This window comes from Pogoniulus pusillus, chromosome 4 (genome assembly GCF_015220805.1).
Source record: "Pogoniulus pusillus isolate bPogPus1 chromosome 4, bPogPus1.pri, whole genome shotgun sequence".
NCBI classification, from domain to species: domain Eukaryota; kingdom Metazoa; phylum Chordata; class Aves; order Piciformes; family Lybiidae; genus Pogoniulus; species Pogoniulus pusillus.
This window is the reverse complement of record NC_087267.1, coordinates 16,835,237-16,850,560: the sequence shown is the minus strand read 5'-3', so window position 1 is coordinate 16,850,560 and position 15,324 is coordinate 16,835,237. Positions and strand designations below refer to the sequence as shown.

At 42.4% G+C, this 15,324-nt stretch overlaps 1 protein-coding gene across 3 annotated transcripts; it reads left to right on the top strand.

The window, feature by feature from the left end:
* Positions 1 to 238: 238 nt before the first annotated feature.
* Positions 239 to 13,985, top strand: KICS2 (KICSTOR subunit 2). 3 transcript variants are annotated; one of them, XM_064142256.1, is made up of 4 exons: positions 239 to 584; positions 2,597 to 2,670; positions 2,767 to 2,885; positions 7,507 to 13,985. In XM_064142256.1, exons 1-4 carry the CDS (start codon positions 350 to 352, stop codon positions 8,321 to 8,323), a joined length of 1,245 nt encoding a protein of 414 aa, XP_063998326.1. In that variant the 5' UTR covers positions 239 to 349; the 3' UTR covers positions 8,324 to 13,985. The 3 variants fall into 3 exon arrangements, with proteins under 3 accessions (XP_063998326.1, XP_063998324.1, XP_063998323.1); XM_064142254.1 differs by having other exon boundaries at positions 2,749 to 2,885; XM_064142253.1 differs by having other exon boundaries at positions 2,597 to 2,885.
* Positions 13,986 to 15,324: the final 1,339 nt, after the last annotated feature.

Sequence of the window (15,324 nt, the reverse complement as noted above, 5' to 3'; positions counted from 1 at the left end):
AAGCAGTTCTGGTTCCTCGTACTCACCCTCGGCATTGGAGGGCCTAGGGCCCGGGTTTCCGGACTCTCCGGGCGAAAGTGGCACTGGAAGACCTCACAGCTTACGGCTCTGCTCCACACACGCTCCCTGCCGAGGCGCACTGGCGCCGCAGCTGCCCAGCAGGGCGAGCGCGCTGCCGTCACGTGACGCGATAGCCACGTGGGCGGTGGGGGTGTGCGCTAGTCACGTGATGCGGATAGGCGCGCGGAGCGGCGCAGCGCGAGACCGCTCTCTCGCGGCCTTGGCGCCGCACCCGGAAGTCGCGGCCGCCGTGGAGGGGGCGGCGGCGGCGGCGGCACCGCCGGGTGGGATGGGGGAAGCCATCCCGCTGGGCGCGCCGGTGCCGGTGGAGCAGGCTGTACTGGAGACCTTCTTCTCCCACCTGGGCATCTTCTCCTACGACAAGGCAAAGGACAATGTGGAGAAGGAGCGAGAGGCCAATAAGAGCGCTGGGGCCAGCTGGCTGGCCCTGCTGGCCGGGCTGGCGCACCTGGCCGCTGCCGAGAAGGCCTACCACAGCATGACCTTCCTGGGCCAGAAGCTAGGTATCGCCGGGCCGCCCGGCCACCTCGTTTCGCGCCCTGGGGGAGGGATCCTGCTCCGTTCCCCGCGTCCTTCGGCCCCCCTGTCCCTTACTCCTCTAGGCCGCACCTCGCTTATGGCTGAGGTAGCTTCTGGGGGGTGTCGCGCTCAAGTGCCTGTCCCGGATTTAGCAACGCGGGTGGCAACGTGCGGCTGCTGCAGCCCTATGCAGTAATCCGTCAACCGGTAGTTCCATAGAGCCGGACGACCCTGATCTCGGCGAGGTGCGTGTCCGTGCCTCTGAAGCACTAGTGCTAGCTCTGCCCAATGAGAAATCGGCTATGCCGTGTGGGCAGCCCCTGAAGAATAAATGAGAGTGCGGGCGCCGTGCTGGTGGCCCAAGGCTGTGCAAATCAGTATGTTTCCATTCGCTGGCGGGCCAGCTATTAGCCGTTCCCAAGATTTAGCCAGAGGTATTTCTGTACACAGCGGAGTGACCAAAGGGTTAATGGTTTTTCACCTCTCAGTTCCGGGGCCCAGTATTAGAGCCAGATAAGCAGAAATACACGTGCCTCCTAAAAATCGTTATGTAGGCTGCAGGATATCAGGAAGCTTTGGCCACAATCTTGGCAGCTTCTTGCTCTCTCAACATGTGAATAGAAAAATCCCAAGCTGGCACTGGGCAAGGTGTCATCCTATTGTCCTCTGGGCAAAGCTGCTTTCTCTTTGTACTACAGACTGGCATGGGAAATAGATCAAGGGATACGTGTCTGAGGTGTAATGTTGTAAAGCATCGAGAAAATTCTGCTTTGGTGTTGAACTGACGACTTGGAACTATTTTATAATATTTTTACATCTATAAGACTGACTTCAAAAAATAAATTTGGTCCTTGCTGAAAGGATAAAATTGACAACAGAACTGACAAATTTTCTTTTTTAACTTCATGATCAACACCAACAGATGATTCATCCTGCCCACGACCTGAGGGCAACTCTTGGCTTAGGAAGGTAGCAGTTCTACTGTAATAAACAGTTCTCTGCCTTGCTACTTCAAATTGCTGAGGTCACTTGAACATTGTATGTGTAAAATGAATGAGAAAAGGACTATCCACTATTATGAAACACATAAGCAGTTTCAAAGTGAAACCTACATTTAGAATCTCTTCAAAAGTTCTGCAGATTCAGTGCCTGTGATCCTTGCTGTGCTGCAGCCGTTGAAAGCCACAATGGCACATAAGGCTGTGTGTATATAGAAATTATGAAGTGAGATTAGTGCCTCTGCATAGTCTTCTGGTAGTGTCAGAGTTAACTATCTCTTTCTTTGACCTCCTTTTTTTTTTCTAAATTCCTCATAGTGTTAAGCAGGCAGAGGGAAACACAGACATTTTTTTCTCCTCTGTTTTAGTTATGAATTAACCTACACTGTGGTCTCACAGAGAGAAACTGTGGTTGTCTCTCCTTTGAATCCTGGTTTATAGTGTGTAGAGACTGAAAGCATTCCGTCTGCACACACGATTATTACATGGTTCCCATTTATAGGTTGCTTTGCAAATTTGAGTGCTTTGTAATTGAAGAGGTATTGTTAAGAAAATTGTCTTGAAAAGATCTAGAGTTAGGAGTGGAGGCTGTTAAAATGTCATGACGACTTGATTTTCTGACTTCCACAGTTAACAGTATTTCCAGGTCATGTATCATAGTAGCAAATTTAACTGAACCCTTGCTTTCGGGAAAGTCACACCACAATAGAGGCAGATGTGAGGGAGCTGAGGTTTTGGCTGCTGACCTATGAACTGGGAGAGGTGTAATTTGCACAATATTACATAAAGTGCTTCTGAGTATGCACTATGTGCCAGTTTCTTGCAAAATAATGCACTGAAACTTGTTTATTTAAAGAAAAACACAGCCCACTGTGATCAAACAACACTTAGGAGCACCTAGGGGGAAACTAGCATGGTTATATGCTTTTTTTCCCAGTATTGCTGTCTGTCTTTGCTGTCCCTGGATTTTGGTAATACCTCCATATTTATCTGAACAGGTGGTCAGTCATTCTTCAGCCGAAAGGACTCCATCCGAACCATCTACACATCTCTGCATAATGAGTTGAAGAAGGTGGTGGCGACGGGTCGCAATGCACTAGGAGGAACAGCTCCTCACTTGGAAGAGCTGCTTTCTCACCTGTCTGAACAGCTCTGTTTTTTTGTTCAGGCTCGGATGGAAATTGCTGACTTCTATGAAAAAATGTACACGCTCAGCACCCAAAAGTTCATTAACTCTGAGGAACTGGTAAACATTTTGGAAACCATCTTAAAGAAATACAGCTCAAGGTCAGTGGTTATTTGCTGGCAGTAGGTACTTAGATAGTAGGTACTTACTTTATCTGTAATAAATGATGTTGAGGTTCAGAGCAAGCCTGATTTGCTGTCTTTTGACGGCAGCACAGTCCTTTCCATGAATTCACACACAAAGTGAATGTTGAATAGCAGCATCAGATGAGTAAAGTCTCAAAATATGACTCCTGAAAAAGAAAAGTAAAAAGGGAGGATGTTGCTACTGATGTTCTAGGAGACATATTTTCTAGTCTTTAATTATTACTGAGCATGTGCGTATTTAGCAGAGAGTTGTTTTCTTTATGAAAGATGTTACAGTGTTTCATAAGGAGTGGAGGGGAAATAAGACTTAATTCAGCATGGACTTCAGCAAAATTGGCATGTAAATAAAACACATTTTTGTGACAGTTTTACATTTAGACTAGAATATATGTCTGCTTAATTCTAAAAGCTACACTGTCACTGTTTGGGCTGCCTAGTAGAGTTTTATGGTGCTCTGTTGTCAGTCTCTTGGGAGATACTGCAGCCAGTAGAAGGACCACTTTGTGAGTCTTGGTCTCTTCCTTTATGGTTCCTTAAGGTTACTAGTTCCTGTTACAATAATCTTCTTGTTTCTAAAGTACTCTAGGGTGAATATTTCATGTCTAACATACGTGAGCCTTGACAATGGCGGCAGTTTAAAAAAGGATTTTTGAATGCCTGTCAATAGACTCAACTAATAACTATTTTAAACCAAAACAAGGTAGCTATTGTATGAAGGTAACTTTCCAGTGAAGTTGATTAAAAAAAAAATCATTAGAAAAATAGTGTCTGAGATGACATTTGGGGGGAGTATTTTGAGGTCACACTTTTTTGAAGTTACAGTTTTTAAAGTGTACACCTAGGAAAAAGGAGAATAATTCAATGCTGCTTTTTGATGTTCCAAATCTAAGCACTGGAACTGACTCCCTGTTTATTGGGTTTTTCAGGCATAACATAGGCAGGTCATTGCCTGATTTTGCTGTTTGAAAATCAGGACCAGACTACTGGTGATAATTTGGTAGTTTTTGCCTTGTGAACCTTTTCAGTATCAGGGCTGTTAGTACAATGAAAAATGGAACTTGCATGTTTTATGCTTGGTATGATGAACATTAAAAAGTAAAGGGAGGTAATTGGGTTTTGTTTGTTGGGGTTGAAGTTGATTGCTGTGGTACACTTGCCAGCACCATCTGTTCTGAGCATGTGCTGAGTCAACAGCACTGTTAAAAATCAAAAATACAAAACTAATACTTTGACACAAAGTGGCTGGGCACTGTTAATGCAAGAAATGTTTTACTACACCGTTTAAATTTCAGTAACACATCTGTACCTCTAGGACACTGTAGTAACCCATTTTAAAAAATAAGAAGTGTCTCCAAGGGAAAAGTACTGATAATCTTGCCTTGAGTTAATGAGCAATCTCTAAGATGAAGGCATTTCATGATGCTGTTAAAATTAATTGAACAGCTGCTGTGTGGAGGTCCTCAATCATGTACAGAATATTTCTGAAAAAAAAAAACCAGCCAAGGATGGTATCTTCCTTTAGTTTCTTCCTATCTCAGATCAGTTTCTGGGAGTTTTTAGATAGATGTGTGGTGGCTGGAAGGTATTTCTGTTTTACAGTCTGATCCTCTCAGGTGAAAGGTCAAATAAACTTTACCAAGTCTCTTCCCTCTGTCAATGTATTCCTCACTTGCAGTCAAGAGTGTGGGACAGACAGGGCATCTATTCTGTAAGTAGGTTCTGGCTTTGGTTTCTTCCCTTTACTTCTAAATGCAGCTGTTCAGGTCACACAATCGCAGAGTGTTAGTGGTTGGAAGGGACCTCTAGAGGTCATAGAATCCAACCTCTCTGCTAAAAACAGGATCACCTAGGAAAGTCCACACAGGAACACACCCAGGCAGGTTTTGAAAGTCTGCAGAGAAGGAGACTCCACAGTCCCTCTGGACAGCCTGTTCCAGTGCTCTGTCACCCTCACTGATAATGTAGAGCAAGTAGTTGCTTGAGGGTAAAGGAATGTCAAAATGAATTGTCTGTCAACAATCAGGTCATATTGTCTGCATCTGAAAGATCATTAACTCATGGGCAGTTTAAAGCTATTTTTGCTGTCTTTTACACAGCCAATAGTAGACATTTTTTGCTTGCTGTTTTCGTAAGGACACTGATGGAGAAGTAATTTTTCCTGAATTTTTTAAACTGTTGGTTTGTGTGGGATCTTTACTAACATAATTAAAACATCAATGGAAGCAGGATCTTTTAAAAGCTGAGTATAAAACGAGTCAGTAACTTGCAAACCCATTGTGATGTAATTATTTTTGAGCGCAAAATGTTTTTTATGTAGTCAGCATTTTGTAAATATCTGCACACATGTGTGATCCATGAAAGGAAATGAAAAGTTTTAGGAAAATGAGGCTTCTTCAGTCTGCAAAACAAAGTTTTAGCATCTCTCTGCTTTGGAGAGTGATTCAGGAAAGAACATCAATTTTCCAGTGTGTTTTTAAGTTCTTAACACTGGCTTATTGCACTGTCTTACATGCTAGTGAGCTCAGTCAGATGCTTTTCTGTTATAAAACTTAATTGCAGCAGATGTAGTGAACACATATCCTGTTAGTTCATTCTGCAGTCATATCAACTTTCTCAGCTGTGACCGAGGTGTGTATTTCTTGGATTAAAAGTTTAGCAGATCCTGCTGTGCAGTGAAACATGAAAGTGGCTGTGAGCAATGAAGCAGAGTAGAACTGGGAAGCTGTATTGTTGATCTAAGAGACTTGGTAGTACTGCATTAGTGTCAATATTTTAATTGCTTTAAAGACTGAAGAATAACCTTCTTAGTCTGACCACAAGTGTGTTGAAACCACTGTGCTAAGTGTACAGTCGCTGGAACTGTCTGGAACAGATGATGTTCTATAATGCTTTCCCCTCCATTCTAATACATGGCAACAGAACTTTTTTCTTTTTCTGAATACCAAAACCACTGGAAAAATATATTGCTGACCATTAGCAGAATATTATTTTTAATTGATTCTTGTTTGTTCAAAGAAATGTAAATATGCTCTGGATTTCTCAGCCCACCAAAGCAGTCAGTAACTGCTGTATCTCTGCTGTAGCAGGTTGACTGCTGATACGTACTGTGTGCAGAAAGTGGCTGGTCACCCAGCCTAGCCCATTTGCAGAACATGGTACATCAGCTGTTTCATGATAGTCATGAGCTCATTTTCTTCAAATAAATTTGGATTTGGACCTTAATAGCAAATCCCTTCACAATCTGTTCTGTGCCTGTCAGAAAAAGAAATGCTTAAAAATGGTAATAAAATTGTCAGTTTTTGCAAGCCTAAGAATTGATGTTTTGTCAAGAGCTTGATGACAAATCAAAGAAAAAGTAGTGAAGAGAGAGGGGATGAAAATCCTAAAATTCTCATACTGTCTTCTGGTCCACAACAAAAGTGTTTGATTCTGAACCAAGTACTTCCAAAATGGATTTTGTGTCCTGAAAGCTGAGAGGGAATAATGGAGTTGCTTTCACTTTGAAGATGAACTGTTAAAAAATGGAAGAATACAGTAAACTCTTTTGTGTAAAGCAGTAACAAGACCCAGGATGTTTTTCTGAAGTGATGGGATAAATCTGTCTTCAGTGGAAACCTCATCAAGTCTGGTCTTTGAACTATTGGTTATTCCTTGTTGGAGGCTTCTTAGAAAGGCCTCAGTGTTGACTGGGGAACACATTTACTAGAAAAGGCCACTTCTGTTTTTGCCAAATAATAATTCTTTATGAAGTTCAGTATTATTTATGAGTGATGTTACAGATTTACAGAGAGTGAGTATTAGGGAAAGGGAGATAGTCTGGATCTGTCTTTTATTCCTGATGTTTAGAAATAAAGTAAGGAAAGAAAGCTGAAGAAGGGATCTACACAACTCCATTTAATTGAGATTTGTCCTAATAGTAGACTCCTTGTAAGATGAGCACTTAACACTTGGTAGATGACGTGTTGTGAATTTGTCTTTGTGGATCAAATACTACCAAGTGTTTTTCCCCTTCACTGCTTTTAGTACACCAAGGTTTGAAGTCTGAGACATGGCTCATTAGTCAATAGAACCATGATTAACTGTATTTACCAACTTCCATCACTATTTTATTGTGAATTTGGGGGGGGGGGAAGGCAAGAAAGATTGGCTTGTCTTCCTTATAGCTTCTTTAGACAAGCAGCAAATTTGTAACCTAGCTATCAAGACATATTTTACTACCAAAAGAGATTTTAAAATGCAACAAAACTAAATGAATTTAAAGAGAAATGGTCTTACGTTCCTTTGTGGATCAAGATAAAACAGTGATTCATCTTGAACTGACCAAATACAATTCCCTTGCTTTGACAGAGAAATGTCTGACAGGCAGGTTTATCAAATGCAAAGTGCTATGTGTTCATTGAAATATTTTTCCTAATTATGTTAACTGTTTTTTTTTTATTAACAAGATTTTTTTGTTGTTTACCCTTTACTCTGTTTCCATGTTTGATCTTCTGTCCATGAACTGACAAATGCTACCTGCTTATTTCACTGTGGTGTGTAGCACTTCTCATGTCTGAACTAATATTCTGTTTTCTAGATTTCATCATCCAATCCTCAGTCCTCTTGAAAGCAGTTTCCAGCTGGAAGTAGATGTGCTTGCACATCTCTTAAAGGCTCAGGCTCAGATCTCAGAGTGGAAGTTCCTTCCATCCCTGGTCAACCTGCACAGTGCTCACACAAAACTACAGACTTGGGGCCAGATTTTTGAGAAACAGCGAGAAACCAAGAAACATCTGTTTGGAGGGCAGTCTCAGAAAGCTGTGCAGCCTCCACATCTCTTCCTCTGGCTGATGAAACTCAAAAACATTCTCCTTGCCAAGTTTAGCTTTTACTTTCACGAGGCCCTGAGTCGACAGACAACAGCATCTGAAATGAAAGCTTTGACTGCTAAAACCAATCCTGATTACTTTGGGAAAATTTCCAGCTTCATCCGGAAGTATGATGCCGTCAATGTTTCCTTAATTTTTGACAATCGTGGCTCAGAGAGTTTTCAGGGACATGGTTATCATCATCCCCATTCTTATAGGGAAGCCCCCAAAGGAGTGGATCAGTACCCTGCTGTGGTGTCTCTGCCTAGTGACAGGCCTGTTATGCACTGGCCCAATGTAATTATGATTATGACTGATAGAACCTCTGACCTCAACAGTTTGGAGAAGGTTGTTCACTTCTATGATGACAAAGTCCAAAGCACATACTTTCTGACTCGCCCTGAACCTCACTTTACCATTGTAGTTATTTTTGAGTCCAAGAAGTCAGAAAGGGACTATCATTTTATTTCTTTTCTCAATGAAATTTCACATTCCCTTAAGAACTCCAAAGCTTTTGCAAGCTTGAAGCCTGGATCCAAAGGGTAAAACACAAACTACTGGTTGTCAAGGCAGTACGACAACCTTGGGGGATCTATAGCTTTCAAGGATTACATAATGATAAATTCATGGTTCTCAGAGTCTAAATAAAAAGGAACCATTATTTTTAATGTACTAAATTCCCTCTTTTTTAAAAATCACACACTTGAAGGAAAGCATTTTGGGGCAATACTTACTGAGGTAACCAAATTATGGGGTATTAATGGCCATAGTAGGATTTTTGGTGTGGTTTTCTATTTTCATTATGATTTTTTTTTCCAAAGTCCACAACTTTATTGCCTGTATCAGAAAGGAATTATGAGCACTTTATCTGATTGTGCACTGTCTTCTATGAGTTTATTGAAAATGTGGTGAGGATGGAAGATGCTATCTTTTCAGAAAACTGTGTTGTCTGACAGGAATGATTTTCTGGGAACTAAACACTGATAAAAGGGAATATTAAAAAAAAAAAAAGTGAGCCTACAGGGACACATTTTAAATGAAAAGGCGAGAATCACAGAAGGCACTGTTGTTGATGGCAACTTAGTTTTCAAATTATCTGAAGTGCTGATTTAGGTCTCCAACACTCTGTTAAGCACCAATCTATTCTGAACATTCAGTGTCAGAAATCTTTGTCGTTGGTCCAGAGCGTAGGCTGGGCAAGAGAAGCTGGAAGGCCAGTCAGCATTCACTGGAGCATTGTGACATTGTGTGCCCAGTAACAGTCTTGGCTCAGATTAATTGAAGGAGATAAGCTGTGGTAGATCAGGTATTCTAAAAGGAACACTTCCAGGGGAAAAAAAAACCAGTAAAGTTCTTTCCATGTTGTGCTTTTGGCTAACTTCAAAAAACAAACCAACCGACCAAACCAAATGCTCTTTGCAAATGAGTTATTTTCTGATTTGTTGTCAATTTGAATTTGTCTTTAGATACTTGTAAGCATCTTTCTCTTTTCAGTTTTAAATAATTTCACAACTGAGCCAAAACACTTGAAATTTGGATTTAAATATATATAACCTATGCAGTACATTTACCTCATTCTAAAATGTCTCTTTCACTGTTTAGCTCTAGGCTGCAGGTTTGGAAAATAGTGTTTTCTAATGATTCTGAAAGAGTTTTATTTTGGAAATCAGTTTTTCCAAATACAATAAGAATCAATTTGGCTGTACCTGTAGCCTTACATTGAATGATTCTTCAGACTGTTACCTATACTTTTGTGCAAGCACTTTCATGGGAATCCAGGAGGACTGAAAAGGCTCTGCTGTATGATGTAAGTGTAGTAAAGTTAGATCTTTAGCTGACACTCTGTCATGTATAGCATCAGCAATTGTTTTTTAAGGGAGTTAAAATGTTGGTTTCTGTTAGGTCTGAAATACAAAAGGTGCCACTGCAGACATAGCTTTTACTGATTTCCTTCCTCTCTTGCCTTTCCTCTTGCTGCAAGTACCGATTTATTTATAATCACATAAGCATGATCTGTTCTCAAAATGTGAGTGCTGACTTTCCACTTGGAGCCAAATAGAGTCTTCTATGCCTTGCTCTGTGTGTTAGTCTGCTGTGAATAGCTGTGCTACTGCCTTTTACCTAAATTCTTAGTCTATCACTCACCATTTTAGACTGCAATTTATCATTGGAAAAGAATAGGATTTGCAAGCATAGAGGCACTATTGGCACCTGGTAACAGTGTGGCACTTTGTGCTTGGATCGCCCTTCTAACAGGTCTAAGTTGTGAAGGATATTATTGAGCAAGTTTGTGTGCTTCCTTCTGTGAAACAGTGACCTTATAATAATTGTACTCTTCACTTCCCCAGCCAGAGTAACAGAAAACAGCCTGTTACCAGAACAGATTTCAGTCGTCTTCAGCAGCATAATAAAGTGTTGCATGAATTGTGTCTGCCTCTGCAGTATTTCCCTCCCATACTAGCTATCTGTGGGAAAGGGAAGAGAAGGCTCTGGGAAGAAACCACCTGTGGTACAGACGTCCTCGTTTGCAAGTTGCAGGGGGTGTGTTGGGAGAGGTGAAAAAAATCTGCTGTGCTTTAAAGCAGACCAGCAGCTATTGCCAGTTGCAGAAATGTCTGGAGGCTGTTCAGTGTTTTTTGTGGGGAGAGGGAAAGGAGCAGACCTGATGGTTCACTTATCAGTGCTGGGGTGTTTCACTGCAGTTTTCTTCAGATCTTGGACCAAGTGGCCAGAGGAGCCATCCAACTTTTGTAAGAATTCCTGAATATTTAGGTTGATGAAGAACCAAAGAGAGATGTAATCATCACTTTTGGAGTGTGAGAAGAGTGGGAGAGAACTGATTGCTGGATGAAGAATCTTGTGAATCTGTCTCTGGGTTTGAGAGTCCTGTCCCTGAGGCTCTCCTTGTAAGATCTTGGCCTTAAAGTGGGGAGCAGAAAATCTGGGCCATAGGAAGTAGCTTGGATGGAAACTGACCAAAACTTCACTGAGTATATGGGGTGTGAGTATATGAATGAATATTTATGGATATGTTAGCCCCATGCAGACTTAAGGCATGCTTACTTACTTGATTCTTTGAGGAGTTTGTTTTAAATGACAGATGAGGTAATGGGGAAGACTGAGTTATCTGTGGTGTAAAATTGGCTGCATCGGTAATTAAAACTTGCGTAATAAAGGAGGGCAGTATCTGTGCAGCAGGTAAAGGTGACCAGAAACTCAGTAACTGGATACTCATTACTAACTTGAGTACTGGAAGTACTGTTTGGGCTCTTTACTATAAGAACTGGTGAACAAATGTGGTTTTGCCGAGGTGGATGGTATCCTGTCTGCCACTTTTTCCTCTCCACCAATTTAGCTAAGCAAGGTACTTTAGAACTAGACTCGTGTAAACTGACTGCTTTAAATGCAAGATGTAAAGATATTTATGATAACATAATGAAAGCAGCACTTCCAGACATATTTTAAAGTGTTTTAAAACAGTTTCTGAGACTTAATATTCTTGGTGCCACTCAGATTGCTGAGAATAGCAGCGTGGAAGCTTATCTTGTGGCACATTTCATATACCTCATCACCTGCTTGAGTCCATGAGGGTTTTGGCAGAACATTTAATTTAGTATCCTCTGCCTGAAATGTGAGCTTGACAGCAGATGTATTCTCAGATCTCTTACATATTTTATATTTATGTCTTGTAAGCTGTTTTCTTTTACATGCAATGTTCATGTTGTTGTGGGTTTTTTTTTCCTTGAATAAAATATCTTCCCTTTTCCTCCTCCCTTTGCATGAAGACAGTGAAGGGAATGGAAACAGTGTATTTTGTGTTGTGCTGCAAAGGACTGCAATACATGCATAATGTACGTGATATTCTGGGTTTAATCTAAAAGGAACATAAATTCCTAGTATAAATACTAACAGTGTTTATCTGGTTTACTTAAAAAAGAGATCTGAGCTTTAGGCAGAAATAATGTTATGGCACTCCCCAGCTGATTATTGCTCTGGTCCACTCTTACTCGTATACAAGCCTTTTGAGACACTTGTGGTTATTCTTTGTTTGCTATCAGTTAACTGAGGCTTATTTGCATATGCCTCTATGAAGCCTGTTGCCTCTTACTGCACTGGGTCTCAATGTTCTCATAACCAAGCTTTGCTTAAGAAAATTGGCAGTGTGTTTGTGCTTCATTCCTCAATTCATGTATCTTATCCTAATGTCTACAACTCTTCATCTTGCAGTAAGAAGAGTGTTGCACGCTGTAGCTGGTCCTGGGTTTGCAGTTAGCTCTGATTGCTTCCAGAAATGCTGGCACTAAGCTAAGTAGCTTGGTTGTAATTTTGGATTTTCTCCAGGAGTCTCCTTTTCAGACTCCCAGAGATATAAGCCAGCCCTGCATGGGTGGTTACAGCAAAAGCCAACTGGTGCTTGCTTGTTCAGGGTCTGCCTGAGCCTCAAGAGTGATGAGGGTGTCTGGTCGACTGGGGACAAGTGCTGTGCTGCTCAGCAGGGATGGCTTTTGGGCTATGATTGTGCAAAGGCAGGAGCTGTTACAAGAAATGAGAATGCTGACAAAGAACAGCAATAGCTTAATGCTTCACAGAGCAGGCACAAAAAATAAGTCAAATGCAAGACCAAATTGGACTTTGATTTCCTTTTCTTGTTAGTGAAGAACTGATTTAAAGATAAAGCCTCCTTTGTTTGTAATGGATTCTTTTGCCATGAAATTAAGTACTTGACCATTTTGCTCCACTAACTGCTTCTTTCCCCCTGTGTGCATGTTTTCCACACATAGCCTGGCTTACTTCGGTAATTGCTATGGAAGTTCTCTGGGAGAGTTTACCTGCTGGAGTTCAGATCTCTCCTAACTTTCAACCTGGCATTGCAGCAGCTGGGGTTGTGGTAGAATAGCAGAGCTCTCTGCCTTGCAGCTGGGACCTGACCATGCCCTACCTGTACATGTCAGTGGTAAGAACAGCAAAGTGCAGGAGGAAAGGCAAGTCACTACAAGATGAACTGGGGCAGATGACAGCTCTGGGAAAGACAAGCAGAGGTGAATTTGGCAGAGAACAACTGCAATGCAGACAGACTATGAGGAGAAGGTTTTTGTTGGCCCCTCTGCATTGCTGCCCTAATTTGACAGGAATCTATATAAATGTTACATCCTGCAAAAGCTGTGCAAGACTTCCTGTGGTTGCAGCTGCTAGTTTTCCAGAATGGCTGTGCTCAGTCCTTAGGTACCAACAACCTAGAAGAGTCTGATGCTCACTCAAGCATTTACTTAGTAAAATGTCAGACTCAGGTTCAACATCTTTGACCCAAGTCAGCACCTGCCTGCTATGCATGTTTATACAGATGTTCAGCAGAACCTCCATGTATTTCCCTGCTCCTTCAGGAGAGGAGAAGGTTTCCCTTCCCTGACCCTGGAACATTCTCTTGGCAAATTGGGGATGAGAGATTGTGAACTGCCTGAATTGAAACTCACTGATTTTTTTGGTGAGTGCAGTCATCGCTGGGCTACTGTGTGGACCATGGACAGTAAAAGAACTGCTTTCAGCAGGATGAGTGGTGTCTACTGCAGCCTGGGGTTACTTATCCCCCTAGTGCACTTGCTGGATCTGCATCTTTCGGAACTGGGCATGATGCTGACATACTAAAAATCAAGGAATGCTGGTAAAAGGGCTTTACAGACCAGATGCACGTTTTAAGGGTGTCTGTGGCAAACCATAAACCACCAAACTCTGTAGAAATGTTTGTTTACAGTAGTCAGTTGATAATCTGCAAACCTTAACAATGGCTACTGTAGAAGTGTCTGCAGTGACTTGTTGGAGATCTGTGATATGTAATCTTGTAAAGGCCCAGGCCTGCAGTGACTAAGGAAAGCAGGAAGGAGATAAAGGAGAAGCAGAGATATCCTGACATCAGCAATAAAGAAGGATCTGCTGATCAAAGATTAAAAAGACCCTGTAAGGAAGACTGTGTGGAGTGTTAATCACAGATAACCATTCCAAGACCACCAGGGTGGGTTGGAACTGGGGCAGATAATGGAAAAATACCTATGTTAATGAACTCCAAGAAATAATTGTAATAACCCTACCTCTTACTATGAATATGCATGCTCTTGTAACATAAACTGTGGCTTGTGCCAGCATGGGGTGTGCAGGATCGATGGAGCGCTCCTGCCTGCACCCAGCGCTGTAATAAAATACACCTACTTCATAACTCCACATGAGTTTTGGGGTTCATTTCACAGGTCAGTGCTGTCGTGGTTGGCCTGATGGCCCAAAATAGGCTTAATCCATGTCCTGGCTTGCCTAGGCATGTTTTCCTGCTCCAGGAGAGAAGCAAGTGTGGGAAAGAAGACAAAAGAACCTGGAGCCACTAAGCCAGAGTCCTGCGGTAAACAAGGTACACGCACTTAGCTTGTGCAAGGCCTGTGCTGTTCCCAAATTTGGGTAAAGCAAGCCTATGGCTTCACCTTACATGGTCAGGTTTGGCTGACTGCCATTCTGATTGGCTCTTCTGTGTCCAAAGGGCAATTGATCTCGGCCCACACTGATAAAAGCGAAACGCAGGTAAACGATGTGCTCTGCCGTGCTGTGCCGTGCTCTGCTATGCTCTGCTGCTCTATTCCTGCCTGCTGTTGCCTGTTGCTATTGCTTACTGCCTCATTGTTTGCCTGGAAACTCCAGTCAGGAGTTTGCCAGGCACAGACTCTAAATGCCTCCATGCCACCAGCCTGCATAGCCAGTGTGACATCACGCTGAGACTGCACACTGCGAGACATCCTGCCTGCACCCGAAAGTCTCCTGCTGAGCCAAGAAGTCCTGGAGATACACATATTATCCAGGGGAGCCAGGAGACAAGGTCAGAGACTGTCTGCCTCCTTTCCCCAGAAGACTGGGAAGAATTAAATCTCACATTAATTAATTTCCCCTTCGTAACAGGTGCTTCTCCAAAGACTGCCTGGGACTGGCTGAAGCCACTAATCACCTGAATATAAAACTCCATGAACATGACTTAGAGTGGAAAACTTGGTTAATGAGAGCTTTTCATCTGAGAGCTCTACATTAGACTTCTGGGAGATCTGAGGCTGCTTCTGTCCTCATTGTTACAACTGGCCCATGCTCCCACCCTGAGAGGTGCCAGCACTTGTCAGAGGGGTGGGGTGAGAGGTTGAAAACACTAACAGGTTTAGCCTTCTACTTGTGATCTGATGCTGCAGATTTCTCAGAAATATTTTTAAAGTTGGCTGGTTAAGTCCTGTTCTAGGTGTGGAAGCTTTTTTGTGGAGCTCACTTCTGGGTAAAGTGCCTGGAGCTCTGCTGAAGGCAAGGTGTATAAACAGAGTAAAAGTTATCTCCCTCTTCAAGAGAAAGTTAAGAGTGTTAGGGGTTGGAAGGGACCTCTGGAGGTTGAATTCAACCGTCTTGCCAGAGTAGGGTCATAGAATCTAGTGCAGGTCACACAGGAGTGCATTCAGACAGGGCTTGAAAGTCTCCAGAGGAGGAGACTCCACACCCTCTCTGGGGACCCTGTTCCAGTACTCCATTACCTTTAC

Excerpts from the sequence above, each read along its gene's own strand:
- KICS2 (XM_064142253.1), top strand. The coding sequence starts at position 350 with ATGGGGGAAGCCATCCCGCTGGGCGCGCCGGTGCCGGTGGAGCAGGCT. Across the intron at positions 585-2,596 it reads CTTCCTGGGCCAGAAGCTAG|GTGGTCAGTCATTCTTCAGC; the intron begins GTATCGCCGGGC and ends TTATCTGAACAG. Across the intron at positions 2,886-7,506 it reads TTAAAGAAATACAGCTCAAG|ATTTCATCATCCAATCCTCA; the intron begins GTCAGTGGTTAT and ends TCTGTTTTCTAG.